Source organism: Daphnia magna, unplaced genomic scaffold (assembly GCF_020631705.1).
Source record: "Daphnia magna isolate NIES unplaced genomic scaffold, ASM2063170v1.1 Dm_contigs123, whole genome shotgun sequence".
In the NCBI taxonomy this organism is placed as follows: domain Eukaryota; kingdom Metazoa; phylum Arthropoda; class Branchiopoda; order Diplostraca; family Daphniidae; genus Daphnia; species Daphnia magna.
The window spans coordinates 208,655-224,455 of NW_025533131.1; the positions used below are offsets into that span (position 1 = coordinate 208,655).

At 39.4% G+C, this 15,801-nt stretch overlaps 1 protein-coding gene and 1 pseudogene across 1 annotated transcript; one reads left to right on the forward strand and one right to left on the reverse strand.

The window, feature by feature from the left end:
* The first annotated feature begins 1,504 nt into the window (after window positions 1-1,504).
* Window positions 1,505-2,853, forward strand: LOC116935855. The gene is made up of 4 exons (XM_032943079.2): window positions 1,505-1,670; window positions 1,792-1,920; window positions 1,991-2,122; window positions 2,177-2,853. Exons 1-4 carry the CDS (start codon window positions 1,529-1,531, stop codon window positions 2,851-2,853), a joined length of 1,080 nt encoding a protein of 359 aa, XP_032798970.2. The 5' UTR covers window positions 1,505-1,528.
* A 7,768-nt stretch (window positions 2,854-10,621) lies between these two features.
* LOC116926890 lies at window positions 10,622-12,920 on the reverse strand (annotated as a pseudogene).
* Window positions 12,921-15,801: the final 2,881 nt, after the last annotated feature.

Consider the following 15,801-nt stretch of genomic DNA (forward strand, 5'->3'; position numbering starts at 1 on the left):
AATGATTCGATTTTAATCAATATTTTTTCTAGAACGTTAAACATTGCAGTCAATACAAAAATTAAAAAAAAAATTTTTTTACCATAACATGTAGCACTTAGGGTCTTTGTCCAATATGACCCGTGTCCAAGTTGACCCCGTTCTCCCCTAAGTGTAAGACAATTCCAGATTATTTAGTGTGTTGAGACGAGTTTGATGACAACAAGGGAGGTCAATCAACACAAATGAAAAAACGGACAAAGAACATCAAAAGAATCAACAATTCTTCGATTGAACCGGCAATATACGAGAAGACAAACTACAGGTATTTTTTCAAGAATATCCTGTTGTCGATGTGTTTTCTTCCGAAGATCGCAGTTTTGTCTTGATGCAAAAATTTGGCTGACCATTCAAGCTGATTCTCTTGAATGGCATACAGAACTATAAGAATACACAAACACACGATAAAGGTTAGAATTTACAGAAGCAATTATCAAATCTGGCACACCTTGTGTTTATCCAAGTGGTTCGTCTTCTTCAGCAACGGCAGCAGCGGCGTTCTGTTTCCTTTGTTTCCCGGGCGCGTGCTTCACTGCAAGTTTCGTAAAATTTGTCAATTCGTTTTTGTCCGAACCGGAAAACTTATCCAGTACGGCTTCTGAAAAATACGTTTTTGTGTTGTAAATATTACGAACTAGAGGAGAGATAACTAACAAAATACTCACTGAATACTGCTGCAGTAACTGTGGAATTTTCTAGGCCATACTTTTGATCAGTTCCCTTACGCTTTGCACCTTTTCAATTGCAACTTGCTTTAGCATTTACACTAAGAATTTCGTCCCAGGCTCGATCGACAAAATTGGCCGCTCCATTTCCACCAATACGACTGACCATCAATGCCTGCATATCATAATAAAATGAAATCCAAGTTACACGAGATAGATATATTGCCAGCAATTACTCACAAATTCTTTGAAAGTAGCTGGGTCCAACAGCTTTATCTCCAACAATCGTAGCGATTCGATATCTTTAACAGGTAGGCCGTCGAATTCCATCGTTGGCAATGCGATTGAATAATTACTTACACTACTTTGAGTTTGAGAATCCATCATTCGAAATATATAGTGCAATCAAGAATGGTATTAACCAGTTCAAGAATGTGGTATGTGTTGTACTAAAAGCAAATCTAAAACAAAAAACCAACCACGCGACTACTTTTACTAGTCTGCTACCGGATGCTGGGCGGGGGGCGCAAACAAGCGACTGTGGTGAAAGTAAGAATCTTATTTAAATTTTACATTCTATTTTGAACTATAAAATGGAGTATATATTTAAATATCAGAAATTTAAAAAATTGGCTTAATTCGTTAATAATAATTTAACGTATTATGCCAAAACATCAGGTAAAACAAAAAGTGTAATCAAAGAAGTTAGACAATCTTTGACTGGTTGTGGTTAGAGCAGCCACTATGTCGATGGCATTACACTCGTTTATCTTTTTGAGTTGAGGCGAACAGACTAAAAATTTAAAATGTCTATCTAATTTTCCATGCTGCCTGGTGTTAAAATAATGGCTGATGGAAAACAGGATGACCGTAATGCTGTTCGGACCAAGAAAATAGAAGTGGGATACCGCCAAACACTGAGACGGAAAAAAGAATACACAAACAAATACATTGATGGATTGCTTTGTAAGTAAATTTGATTGAAAACTCCGTTCTAGTAAACCATGTTTAGTAAATGCAATGTTGAATGTTACTCCATGGCTGGGGTGTGTTGTAATCTTCATTAATTTTATGACTTTCATTATAGGGAGTCAGAATTTACTAACATATGATGTTGGAACTCATTGTGAGGCAACTGACGGGACTGTGAACATCAGCAATGACTTGCCTCCATCACCAACAAGTGTTACACCAGCATTGAGGATAGAGTTGATTGGTAATACTACTTCTATAGAATAATAATGTGGTGTATATTGATATCCTAATATATTTCTGTTTAATGTTAGGTGATGAAAATGTACTCGCAGCTGAAGTTGTCAACAGCGAAACTACATCAAGCAAGAGTGTCAACACCGATGAACACTTACATCTTCCTCTAGCAAGTGTTGGGACAACATCAATGAGCAATGAGTTTAATGGTAACACAGCAACATTATGAATCACAATCCTTATTCATTTATGTTTATTCCCAGGCCATCCCAATTTTCTTAAAGGTGACAGTCAGGCTTCAGGTGCTTCAGGTTATACCACAGATTACCAACATTTCATGAACAATGAAAATCTTGACTGGGAGGAACCTTTGGAGGAAGATGATTCTTACCACAAATCTGTTAGGGAATCATCCATCCCAGATGACTACGTCAATGATTGGCTGGTCAATTTAAATGATGAGAACATTGATGTTTCTCATGAAGAAGCTGTGAGACGGAGTCTTGCTGAATGGGTACTGGATTGCAACATACCAAGAGCTCATGTCTCGAACCTATTGAAGCGTTTAAACAGAGAAGCTGGTCTGGCGTATCTTCCCTTGGACTCGAGAACACTGCTCAAGTCACTGAAATCCAGAATTCAATGTAGAGTTGTTGAGCCTGGTTCCTACTTCAATTTTGGCATAGCTTCGACTCTTGCTGTTGTTTTGGCTCTTTTGAACTCAAAGGACATTCCAAATGTTTTGCAATTTATATGGAATATCGATGGGCTCCCTTTAGTTAAAAGTAGTGGGAACAGTTTTTGGCCCATTGTGGGGAAGTTATACAACGTAGAATATGCCGAACTAATTGTAGTTGCAGTATTTTGTGGCATCAAGAAACCAAACTGCATCAACGATTTTTTTTTGTCACCTCTTTGTTCTAGCTCGTTTGCTAAATGATCATTGATTGAAATGTTGTAATGTTATTTATTCAAATGTTGCAATACATAAAAATACAAGTGGAAAATGTAGAAAGCTTTTACCTTTTGAATTTGCCGCGATATTTTTTATAAAGTACGTCAGCGCCATAAGTTATCTTTTTTAACATAAATAAATATTTAAATTGGTCATCTAATGGACGTAATTTGTACACACGGAAAATATATCCAGTTTGTGGCAAATTAGCACGTCTATTAGACAGTTAAAACTAATACAAAAGAGACAAGATAGAAACATCGTAAAAAGACGTGAAAAATACGCACTATCGTCGTATTTTTTGGACGAAAAAAAGACGCGACGAAGAATGGATGAACATACGTCGCATAGGCGGATATCAGACCAGCCGTGTTAGCAGGGTATGTAAACAGGATCAAATATACTTGTACTGAATGTGAATACACTGTGATACCATGAGTTTTTAGTTTTATATGTAAACAGGATCAAATATACTTGTTTTCAATGTGAATACACTGTGATACCAAGAGTTTTTACCTCTATATGTAAACAGGATCGAATATACTTGTATTCAATGTGAATACACTGTGATACCATGAGTTTATACTTCTACATGTAAACAGAATCAAATATACTTGTATTCAATGTGAATACACTGTGATACCATGAGTTTTTAGTTTTATATGTAAACAGGATCAAATATACTTGTATTCAATGTGTATACACTTTTATATTATGAGTTTATACTTCTACATGTAAATAGAATCAAATATACTTGTATTCAATGTGAATACACTGTGATATTGTTACGCACATAATTACAACGCACGAGGGGACTGTGACACTACGTAGATTGGGCAACTAATACGAATCGTTCACCGGGCCACTGGCTGAATCGACACTACAGCCGGGCGGCAGGTTCACCGTTCGCTATCAGTAGCTACGGACTAAAACTATACTGATAGCGCCCACCACCACTACACAAGAACACATGGATCGCACTCTACACTACCACACACAATAAGAACACTTGGTTCGAACACTAAACTTACTAGTCTCGGATCAGAAACTAAACTTAAAACTACTACCCGAGAAAAGAGCAAAAAGAAGTCCGCTACCTTGTCTCCGTCCCGACGTTGGAACACGTCTTTTTCTCGGAATACAAGGGCAAAATGGACAAATACGTTTACATGAATTCGCTACAATTTACAGCCTCCACCATAAACGTTATCTATACGTGAAAATTACCTCCACCGCGGAAAAATGATCGACCTCGATCATTGAATTGATTGAAACAATGTTAACGGTATAAAAGAAATTTTTTTTTTTTTTTTTTTACTTGGATCACAACATTGGTCATAGTTATTCGTATGCAGAATTTAGTTTTTCGCGATTTTGAGTAACGCGCTGAGCGCAACCATGGGTTCAGGCTGAGCTCTGTCACACCTTTCTTTCTTGCCGGCCGGCCTCTTACTTCTCACTACTTGCTCATTGGTTCCAGTGGCTCTGCCATTAAACCAGATTGCTCTGCAATCCTGCACGACAGTACCTCTGGTTTCAGCTCAAGTTTGTTCTATGTGCATACTTCGTCTTTTTGTCTGTCGCGCTGAGCTCGACTTTGGGAACGTGTTATGCGCTTTGTCACTTGTGGTTCAGCTGTATCTTCACTCGCCCGAAGCTCCTCGTTCACCGATTTTGCAATTGATTTATGCGGGACGCTAGATGTTCCTACATGCGGTTGGGGATACTCGCTGGCCACCACCGTTGCGATTTCTCGAAGCACTGATGTTTTTCATTGATCGTATTTGATGCTGTTACAGCAGGCTTCGACAGAGGCGTTAAACGCCTCTGTAAACAGGGCTTTAGATTTGCCACGTGTACTCTTTCTTGAAGTTTTCTTCGTCCACTAATCGGAGCGACGATGTAGTGTAAATCGGATACCTTTCGCACTATCTTAAAGGGTCCGTGGTACCGGTGCAGGAGTTTTTCAGACCGTCCTTTCTTTCGATAGGGGCGATAAATCCATACCAGGCTTCCCACCGCGAACGACACATTTTTCCGATGGTCATCGTAACGTTCTTTTTGACGATTTTGCACTGCGTCGAGGCGCTTTCTGACAATTCGTCGAATGGTTTCGAGATGACCGGCAAGATTCCGGATTCGCTCACTAGGGTCATCCCCGCTTGCGATCGGGTTGGAGTTGTTACCTAAAACTACGTCTATGGGTAGTACGGCTTCACGCCCGTAGAGTAAACTAACACTTGTGGACTCTTGGTGGCTGGTGTTATAAGCGAATACCACAAAGTCGATAAATTCGTCCCAATCGTCATGACATGAACTAACATACATCGACAGCATCTCGGCGAAGGTGTGATTAAATCGTTCTACGAGGCCGTTGCATTGGGGGTGGTAGGCCGCCGTAACTAGGTGGTTTGTTTAGAGGGTCTGAAACAGCTGATTCGCGAACTCCGATGTTAAGCATTTACCCCTGTCCGAGATAAGGATGGATGGGGCCCCGTGCTGTAACACCACATGACGTACGAAAAAATCCACTACGTCTTTAGTCTTTGCGCTTCGTACAGGTTGGGCAATTACCCATTTTGTCAGGTAATCTATCGCTATGATGACATACTTATTTTTCAAACGGGAGAGGGAAAGGGGCCGATCAGTTCTATCCCTACTCTTTGGAATGGTTGCTGGGTAGAAATCGGACGTAACATCCCATTCGCTTTTCCGACAGGTCTTTTTTTGTTTGGCAATCTGTGCAAGTTTGTACATAATGAAAAATTTTACGTGACATTTTGGGCCAAAAATATCGCTTTTGGATCTTATCTAAAGTTCGTGTGACCCCAAGATGGCCAGCGGTTACGTCATCATTGCAAGCAAGCAGCACTGGCTCAACGAGAGATGGAATTAGACAGAGTCGATAGTATGCCCTCCCATTTTTTATAACACGATGATACAAGAGTCCCTCCCGTATTTCATAGTGCCGAATAAGCTTACGAGTAAGATTTGTGGGGTCTTTTTCTCGTAGACCAAGTATTATTGGTCTCCACCAGCCTGACATTTCCTGTTCGGCCTTGATACTTTCTTTATCGACAGTTTGGAGGGATAGTAGAGGAATCTCTGGGGTATCTTCAGGGGGTGCAACGGGGTTACGGGATAAGGCATCTGCGTCTAAATGAAGGTGCCCACTGCGGTGCACAATTTCAAGATCTAAGTCCTGCAATTGTAAACTCCATCGTGCCAACCTGCCGGCCAAGTTCTTTTTCTTCATTAGCCAGCATAGGGCATGGTGGTCAGTGAGTACTAACACCTTCATCCCTCATAGGTATGATTTGAACCTGTCGACAGCAAAAATTAATGCCAGACATTCCTGCTCCGACACCGAGTAATTCGATTCAGCCCTCTTCATGAGCCTACTGGCATACGAAATGACTCGTTCGGCCCCTTCTTGACGTTGGACCAGCACGGTACCTAAACCAAAACCGCACGCATCACAATGGATTTCCATGGGTAGATTATTGTTAGGGTGTCCTAAAATAGGGGGACTAAGCAGAGCTTTCTTAAGCGCATCGAAGCTAGACTGGTGTTCATCTGTCCAATGAAAAGGTGTGTTCTTCCGAGTCAGGTTGGTCAAGGGTCGCGCCAACACAGCAAAGTTGCGGATGAACTTCCGATAGTACGTACAAAGCCCTAAAAAGCTTTGTACATCTTTCAAACGAGTGGAGGGTACCGGGAAATTCTGAACAGCCTCAATCTTTGCTGGATCGGGTTATAGGCCTGTCCCACTTACAATGTACCCCAACACTTTCAAGTGAGTAGCCAAAAATGAGCACTTTCATAATTTTAATTTTAGACCCACTTCCCGGAATCGCAACAGAACGGTCTCAAGACACGATAGGTGTTTTGGGATGGTTTGGGAGAAAATAACGATATCATCCAAGTAAACGAGGCAGGTGTTCCATTTTAGCCCGGCTAGGAGTACGTCCATCATTCGTTGAAATGTTGCGGGCGCATTAGCCAACCCGAACGCCATGACGCGGAACTAATAAAGCCCGTCCGCGGTGACAAACGCCGTTTTCTCTTTATCTTTCTCATTTAGCCCCACCTGCCAGTACCCCGCCTGCATGTCCATTATTGAAAAATAGCGGGTCCCTTTCAGGCGACTGAGGGCGTCTTCGATTCGGGGTAGTGGGTACACATCCCTGGTGGTGACGGCATTTAACTTCCGGTAATCGACGCAAAAGCGCCATGAGCCGTCCTTTTTTTTCACAAGCACAACTGGGGAAGCCCAGGGACCACTCGATGGCTCAATCACTTGATCCCTAATCATGTCCTGAACTTGGGACTCTATCACCTCACGCTGCTTCCATGCGCTCTTATATGGGGGTTGGTGAATGGGTGTGCTATTCATAGTGTCTATGCGGTGCTGCACTATGTTGGACCGTCCGAGATCGCTGTTAGAAGAGGCAAAACAATCAGAAAAACGATTCTGTAGGTGCAGAACTGCGCGATGATCAGCCGACGGCAATTGTTTGTTAATAACGTCGGCGAAGGGTGTCGTAGGGTCAGCTATGGAAAGTAAGCCCACCGTCGGTTCGTTGAGGCGATCTGCTTCATCAAGTTGCTTCCTCATTACCTCGACTGTATCTAACTTTCCCAAAACAGTACCTCTGTTTAGCCATTGATCAGTTCTTGAGAAATTTACAAGTTTGATGTTCGCGATGCATGGATTTTCCCCAAAAGGTAATAAGAGGTGTCCGACCGAAAAACCCTTAGTCACGAGAATTTTGTTACAGGTGTAAGATTTGCCAGTCGTGTATTTATTTGACTTCTACAATAGCAATACAACAAAACCAAGAAGCATGACACTACTCTGAATATTGTTGTGAATAACATTGCTTTTATACAGAATAGCAAGTGGCACATTGGGTGGGGCTTAGATGACGGTGGCGTGTGGTCAGTTGGTCATGTGGGCGTTGCCTTGGTGTACACCTTGCGTACACTCAATGTCCGTGCAGATTTGCCATCTTCTGTAAAGCGTAAATAATGCAGTTGGCTCGTTACATTCTTTCCCCCCCTTGCAGCAGGATAATTGGTCCTCCAATTTCACCTTTGTGTGCAGACTTCAGGTCTTAGGAAAAGCAACGTGAATTGCGCCATAATATATATTTATAAGAAGCGTCTAAAATATTGTAGCATTGGTAACTTTTTGCGCTGATTAAAATAATGGGGTGTTATTTTCTTTTAGATGATGTCTGGCTGTTGGTACACTTATTTTTTCTTTTTAGCACTCGGAATTATCGGAATAGATTTCGAATGCTAGTTTCGTCATCTATATAGTCCTGTGCATATTTTCCGTCCGTATTGAGGTTATCATCTCGAGCTCCTCGACGTAACAATATTTCTATAATATCCGTATGTCTGTACCTTACAGCTATTTGCAATGCAGTTTCCTTTGATGTGCGTGATCTCCTATTGATGAATTCCGCTGGACATACTTCCGCGACGAATTTGTTGTTATATTTAGCAGCATAATGTAACACTGTTTCTTCATCCAGCGTTTGGTGCACAATAATTCGATCCATCCACAAATATTTTACACATTCCATATTATTGAGAGCTATAGCCACTAGTAATGGTGGCTCTCCCATGTTGTTTTGGATGTTGAATGTGTTACCGTGATGGGATAGAATACGGAGTAAATGGACATTATTATCCGCTGCTGCTCGGTGTGCTATTGTCATCCCCTCCTCGTAAATATTGCTATCAGCTCCGTATTGAAGGAACATATCCGTCACGTCGAATCTTTCTTTTATCACACTCCCGTGTAATAATGTTGTTCCATTGGGGAAAACAGTGTCCAGAATTTGTTTTATGTTTTTCCCATTTTCTCTTGCTTCTAGTAGGTGGTTTCTGATCATTTCTCTTGATACTTCCAGCAAATTGTAGTTGAACTCTCCTTTCATCAACATCGTTATGGTGACGATTCTTCTTCGTGTCATCTCCATGTCCATAGCTGAGAATGTTTTCATCATACAGTTTTTACAGTAGGCCGTTTGTGTTATTAAAGGAACTGGTAATGACCAAGTTTCCTGTTCTTCTTCGTTGTTGATTACACTTACTACCTTACAGTTGGCGACCGTTTCACTGTCTGACGACGATGGGTCTAAGTCACTTTCTATTTTACTATAGTAGTAACCCACTTTACTCGATGATGTTTCTTCTTCTTCCGTTTCTAATGGTGATATAGAACTTTTCTCTTGCTTAAATTCACAATCGCTTTCACTATTGTTATATCTTTTCTTTTGCATAAATTCACAATCACTGTCACTTTTGCTGTATCTTGTTACGTCTTCTTCCATATTTATATTCCGTGATACCTGCATACTTTCACTTGCGTTCGCACTAATTTGTATCTCACCTTTAGCTTCATTACTCATAAGATTAGCTAAGAGTTCGTCTTCCCAGTCATTTCCTGTTGGTAGTGTTTCACTTATTTCTAATTGCGGGGTATCTTCTTCAATCCAAGTCATCAAGATTTTATCACTCCAGTCTACATTTGTTAGTTCTTCGTTTTTCTTGGTTTGATTCATTTTTTTTTAAATGTTTTTTCCGTGGAAGGTTGGTAATACAACAAAAAATTTTTTCTTGCTTGTTTGTCTGTTATATAGTTGGAGTACCCACCCCTAACATGCTCAAGGTTGCTTACGAATATCTACTAAAGAAATCTACTTTGAATGACAATTTTTTTTAGATGTCCTTTGTCTTTTAACTATCTTCTAGTCTGAGAAGCTTTTCTACAGTATATGTGAATGTTTTGTTTAATTGATCCCTCCTTTTTAAGAAAAAGCTTCTTACCTTATATGTAAATGCTAGATTTTAACGACTCCTCTTTATATAGTCGTTGCAGTTTCAGTCTCGTACCCGATTTCTCTCTTCTGAAAAGTGGTTTATGGAATGTTATTTCTTCCCCCCCTCCTTTTTTTAATTTTTATTCCGACTTCGCGATATTCTTCCACTGCTGCACGCACGGTTCTTGTGGTGGGCAGAATCCGGGGATGATATTTATCATCCTTCGGTTTCGGTTTATATATCCGGAGCTGACGTATTCCGATATCCAGATACGACTTGAGCACCGTCAAGTCCGATTGGCTGTTTTGAATCATTTGACTGATTCTGCTGAGGAAGATTGATTTGTTTTCCGTCGGTGTACTCTATTTTGCACTATGGATTTGTTTGTGTTTTATTTGTTTTTGTATTGGTTTTATGTTTTGGTTTTGTTTTTGTTTTTATTTTTTGTTTTTGTTTTTTTGTTTTTTTTTTTTTGTTTTTTTTTTTTTTTGTTTTTGTTTTAACTACTGATTGGAAATAAAATCCTTTACTACATCTACGATTTTTTGTTTTTTTTTTTTTTTATTCGTTATTTGTTAATTGTGCGTTTTAAATGGTCTTCTGGAGTACATCTGCATAGATCCTCCCACACCATTCCGTAGCCAACGACATAGCTGCAGGTCGTGTGACTTCCCGTACATTCCTTGTTTTGCTCGTTTTCCCATTTTAATTCTTCGATAGGATACAATTTTTCTTTCTTTGGTGCACTCGGTGTGTTTATCGACGTAAGGGTTTCTTTTAGTGTTTCTGTCGCTGATGTCATTAATGGTGCAAATTCTCTAATGAACGGTTTTTCATTTGCTCCTCCAGCGCTGTAGATGGGTTCTGGTATCATGGAATCCATTTCTTGACCATCACTTTCGCTCACGTTACGTGATTACTTGCGTCGTCTGAAGCTTTCCTTAATCCGTGGAATAGGATTACAGGCAATAAAAATTCTTAGACAGATGAGAAATAGGATGAATCCTATCGCGGAGAGAGCCATGATTTTTAAGGTGTCAAACCAGGAAAATATGTTTCCGATTTGATTGTCCTGTTCTTCTGTTACTAGGATGTCAGGTAACTCTTTGCCTTCGCCTTCATTAATTCGTCCCACCAGGTAATTTAGGATGTTCAGCTGTTCCATTTCCATTGTTCCATGAGCTGGGTGGTTCCTTAATCCATAGTCGAAACTGTTTAAGTGCAGTTCTTCGAATTCTGCAATTAAATCCAGATTTGAGGTGTGTATGGTCGCCTCTTGTTTAATCCAGTCTCCTGCTGTTGCGTTATGTTGCCACGTATGAGGGTATCCGTTGATGTTTATCAATTGTGATTTCCAAAAACACTCCGAATACGGGTGAATAGACCATCCGTCGAGTCCTATCGTACAGTTGTTTTTTCCGTAAACGAAAAATGGCTGGAAACCACACTTGGTCTCTTTGGCTGATAGTGATATCCTTTTTGGGTCGCATTGTTGCAATGTCATGGCTTGACAAAAACCATATATCCTTGTACACATTGGAAGTCCGAGTGCGGCGGCTGCAAGCAATCCATTTGTTTGGGCTAAGATTATGGCTTGCTTTCGTTTTATCTTTGATAACTGGCAGTACAGATCCCGAATTTCCTTGGCCAATTTATTGTCGTGTTCAGTTTCAATACTGATTTTGTATTGCTCGGGCATTTTTCCAAGCTCGTATTTTATCAAGTCACTTAGCTCCTCAGTGGATTTTGGTAGACCGTTACTTGTATTAGCGTCATTTAGCGGTCGATAGTCATCTACTACAATTTCGTGTGCTGTATTTTCTTTTTGGTGTCTTGTAGCCTTAAATTGATCATTTGAATTTTTGTCTTGAAATTCTGACTTATCTCGGGTTGTATTCTGTTGTCTCTCAATTTTGTCTATATGTTTTTCTTCGTTATCCTTTGATTTTGTTATTTCAGTGGTTGTTGTTTCGCTTGGCTGTTCTCTTATTTGACTTGGTGTAAATTATTTTAAGTTTATAGTTGACTCGGTGGACGGAATAATTTCAGCTTGGTTAGATTTTGGTTTTATTGTGTCTGTCGTTGTGGTTTCTGTGTTAACTTTTTCTGTAGTTGTAGATGACTGTGTCGTGATAGTCGTTTTGAGTGATGTACTAGTTAATGTTGTTGATGCGGTTGTTGATGTTATTGTTGGTAATTTCTCTGCTTCTGTTGATTTCGTAGTAGATTTTGATGTTGTAGTTGATTTGGGTGTAGAGGGTGGTATTTGTGTGATAGTGGTTGTTTTTAGTGTGGTAGTACTTGGTTTTTGAATGATGGTGATCGGTTTTTGTGTGGTAGTGGTCTGTTTTTGTGTGGTTGTTGTCGGTTTTTTTGTGGTTGTAGTCGGTTTTTTTGTGGTAGTAGTTGATTTTTTCGTTGTTGTTTTAAATGTTGTTTTGCCGTCTTGTTAGGCATTTCCGGTCCGAAGCGCCTGAATGAAGTCCTGTTCTATCACTGGCCATTAATTTTCCTGTGTGATCGAATGTTCCCCAGATGGAACTTTTATCTGAGCATTCGTGCAGGATGAGCATCGTTGTGTTTGCTTTAATGCAGTTGTTTGTGTTAAATGGTCTTATCGTGAAGTCGGAGGAATATTCGAAGGCTTGGCCCTTGCTGGATGCTTCGCTACAGTTAGCCCTGGTTGTTTGTGATTGCACCAAGGGGTCATTACTTGTTAATAATTTTTGTAGGCTTGTTTGACATTTGATCCAATAAGGATCGCATGCTTCGAGTGTTATTGGTTTGTTAACGCCATTGTGTGTTAAACATTTTTCATCGGGTGACTTACCATGTTTCATTAGTCCCCATCCTATCATGTCCCATATGATATTTCCTCTCCCATGGTTCCGTTTCAATAATCCTCCGAAAATTGGCGAACTGACGGTTGTTGTTACTGATGTCCTCTGTTCCAACTGGATTTCTTCGAATTCGTCAATGGATGCATCTGGGAAATTGTCCAACACATCCGGGTTTGTTGTTAGGATTTCGATAACCCATTGTTGACTTTCACTAATTGTTCCCTGTCTACTGCATGTTTTTAGTGTTGCCCATCTAACTCGTCCCTCTTCTTCATCATGTAAGGTGATGCATAGGCCTGTTTCCAGAGAAATCCTTTGGTAGTTAGTTAAATCCAGTATCCACCTTGATGTGTTTTCGGTGCAATTTTCTGCCATAATTTGATTGTTTTTATTTGCCACGATGCAGATGTTAGTGTTGATAAGCCTTATGCTGTGATCTACGATGTATTCGAATTTTGTTCCTGTTGGCAAAGGATCTTGAATATCATATTGATTGTGGACTGATACTTGCGTGTTTATTGATTAGCCATTAACCATGAGATACGCAATTGTATCTTGTTTAATCATTATTCCATTTTCTTCTACGTTTGTTATTATAGGATGTCCCAATCGTATCGAACCCCATGCATACGATATGCTGTAAAGTCTTTTCCCCCTAGCTTCTTTTTCAGCACGGTTGTCAAGAAATTCAATTTCGTTATTAGTCGACCGTTTTACTTTGCTCGCTACTGGGTCTGCGTATTCATTGCAAGACCATGTATCTACATTTACTTGGTTCTCCCAGGATGGTAATGAAATTTTAAAATTTTTATATAACTTTGTGGTCGTCTCTCCTGGAAAAATAAGAAATACCAAAGGCATCCCTACTACTTTAAATCCAGGTTGGGTAAATTCTTTATTATTTATATCTGGTTTGTTAGAGAAAGTTATTTCTATCTGTTTGTTATTATCTAGAAGACGGCTAGTGTTTTCATTAACCATTGAGTTTGTTAATTCTATATACCCTTCACCTTTAAAAATAATTTGTGAATTTGATGAATTCATTGATCTATCTCCCCATACTATGGTGTTATGATTTTGTGTATACTCCCCTTCTTGCTGAGTGGTGTTTAAAAATCCAAATGGACTTTCCACTAAGCTTTCTGGTGTCTCTTGTTTTAATGTTATCTCTTCCGCTAAGCAATTTAATGCATGGTATTCCTTGATAGCATACCACTTCCCTTCCCCTGTAGGAGTTGATGTAAAACTCAACGTTGTTGTTCCTGCCTGCATAAGATTACCCCCACATTTTTTTATTATTTACCATTTCCCAGCATTCAATTGCTGAGAGTAATTTTGTTTCCTGTGAATAAACTGTGTCAAAAGACCCTATCCAGAAAGATCCGGTTATTTTCTTTGTCTTAATCCATTGTTTGCAAGTCCATCCTTTCCAAGTTTTTACCGGGTTTTGTTTAGTCATTAGCGTATAATTTGTTAGGTAACGTGGTTGATGGTTAGTGCTGGGGTTTTTGCAATAGTATGGTGAGTTAATATCTAGAATTCCTCGTGTTTTAACATAATTGCAATCGCATACAGACGAGAAGATTGTGTGGGTTGTTTGCAATGTAGTTAAAATGCAAATGAGTAGTAACTTTGTCTCCATCTGTTTAAAAAAAAAATTAATTGCATTTTAGAAATTGGATGCCTGATTTCTCGATCTTAAATTATATCGTGAGGTTGTCCTAAAGTCAGAATTAGTCTGGTCTATTGGATTGGGGAATAGCATTCTTGGATCTAAAAATGATATTATGGGTTGTTCCAGTCCAAGTTGCTTTTTAGGCCTCCCTGGTCTTCGTCTAATGGCTGTCGTTTCAGCTTTCTCTCCGACTACCTCTTGTTTTTATTTGGCCGGAACATCTCGTGCCATATAAGGTTTAAGTCGGTTGCAGTGAACAATCGATTTTTGTTTTTCATTTGTAATGTTTAGGATTTCGTACGTAATTTCTGAGAAACCGCGTATGATTTTAAATGGACCATTCCATCTATTTATAAATTTTCCGGCTTGGGGTGGTGCTTTTAATAGTACCAGATCACCTGGATTGTACTTGACACTTTTTGTCCCGTCATCATAATACTTTTTCTGCTTCGTTTGAGCTTTGAACAAATGTTGGTTTGCTAATTTTTGTGCCTTTTTCCCCGGCTTGTGAATATTCTTCATGTTGATTTCCTTCCATTTCGTAATGACGGTTGATCTTAATGTCGTTTGGTAGAATGGGTTCTCTTCCGTAGAAAAGGTAAAATGGGCTATCTTTAAGAGTTGCTTGTTTAGACGTGTTGTATGCGAATGTGACGAATGGCAGATATCTGTCCCATTCCTCGGGTTCGTCTACCACATAACAAGCAAGCATATCACATAGCGTTCTGTTAAACTTTTCTACTAATCCATCGGTTTGTGGATGATATGCAGTTGTACGCATCTGTTTTATCTTAAATAATTTACAAATTTCTTGAACAATATTTGATAAAAAATTTGTTCCTTGATCTGTCAACACGATTTCTGGGGCTCCATATTTTGTTATTAACTTATTTACTAGAATATTGACTATTGTTTGTGCGGTTTGATTTTTCATTGGAAATGTAAAGACAAATCTACTGGCATAGTCTGATAATACTAAAATATATTTATATCCCTTAACACTTTCTTGAATTAGCCCAACTACATCCATTGCAATTCTTTCCCATACCCTATCTACAGGTGGCAAAGGTTGCAATGGTGCTTTACTCGTGCCAAATGCTTTTCGTCTTGCACACTTTAAACAACTGTTAACGTATGCCATGACATCAGATCGCATATTAGGCCAAGAGTATTGCCTTTGTAGTCTTGCTAGAGTTTTTGTTATACCTAAATGTCCTGCTAATATGTGGTCATGATTTTCCTCCATGATTCCTCTTATTTTCATAATGGGAACTACTATCCTTCCATATTTATCAATTAGTTCTTGTTTCTCATTTAACTTAGATCCATGAGATTTCCTTTTTTATTGCCGTTCTGTATCTTTTTAAGATTCTCTATTATTCTTCGGCAATAGTTATCTTCATGCTGTAATTCAGTCCATTCTTTCTCCAAATTATTAACCTGGGGTTCTGTTTTCGATTCTACTTTAGCAATGGGTAATATTGGAATACGACTAAGAGTGTCGGCGTTTTGGTGTGACTTACCAGGGCGATATCCGATTACGATGTCAAATTCTTGGAATTTCAATGCCCATCTTGCTAG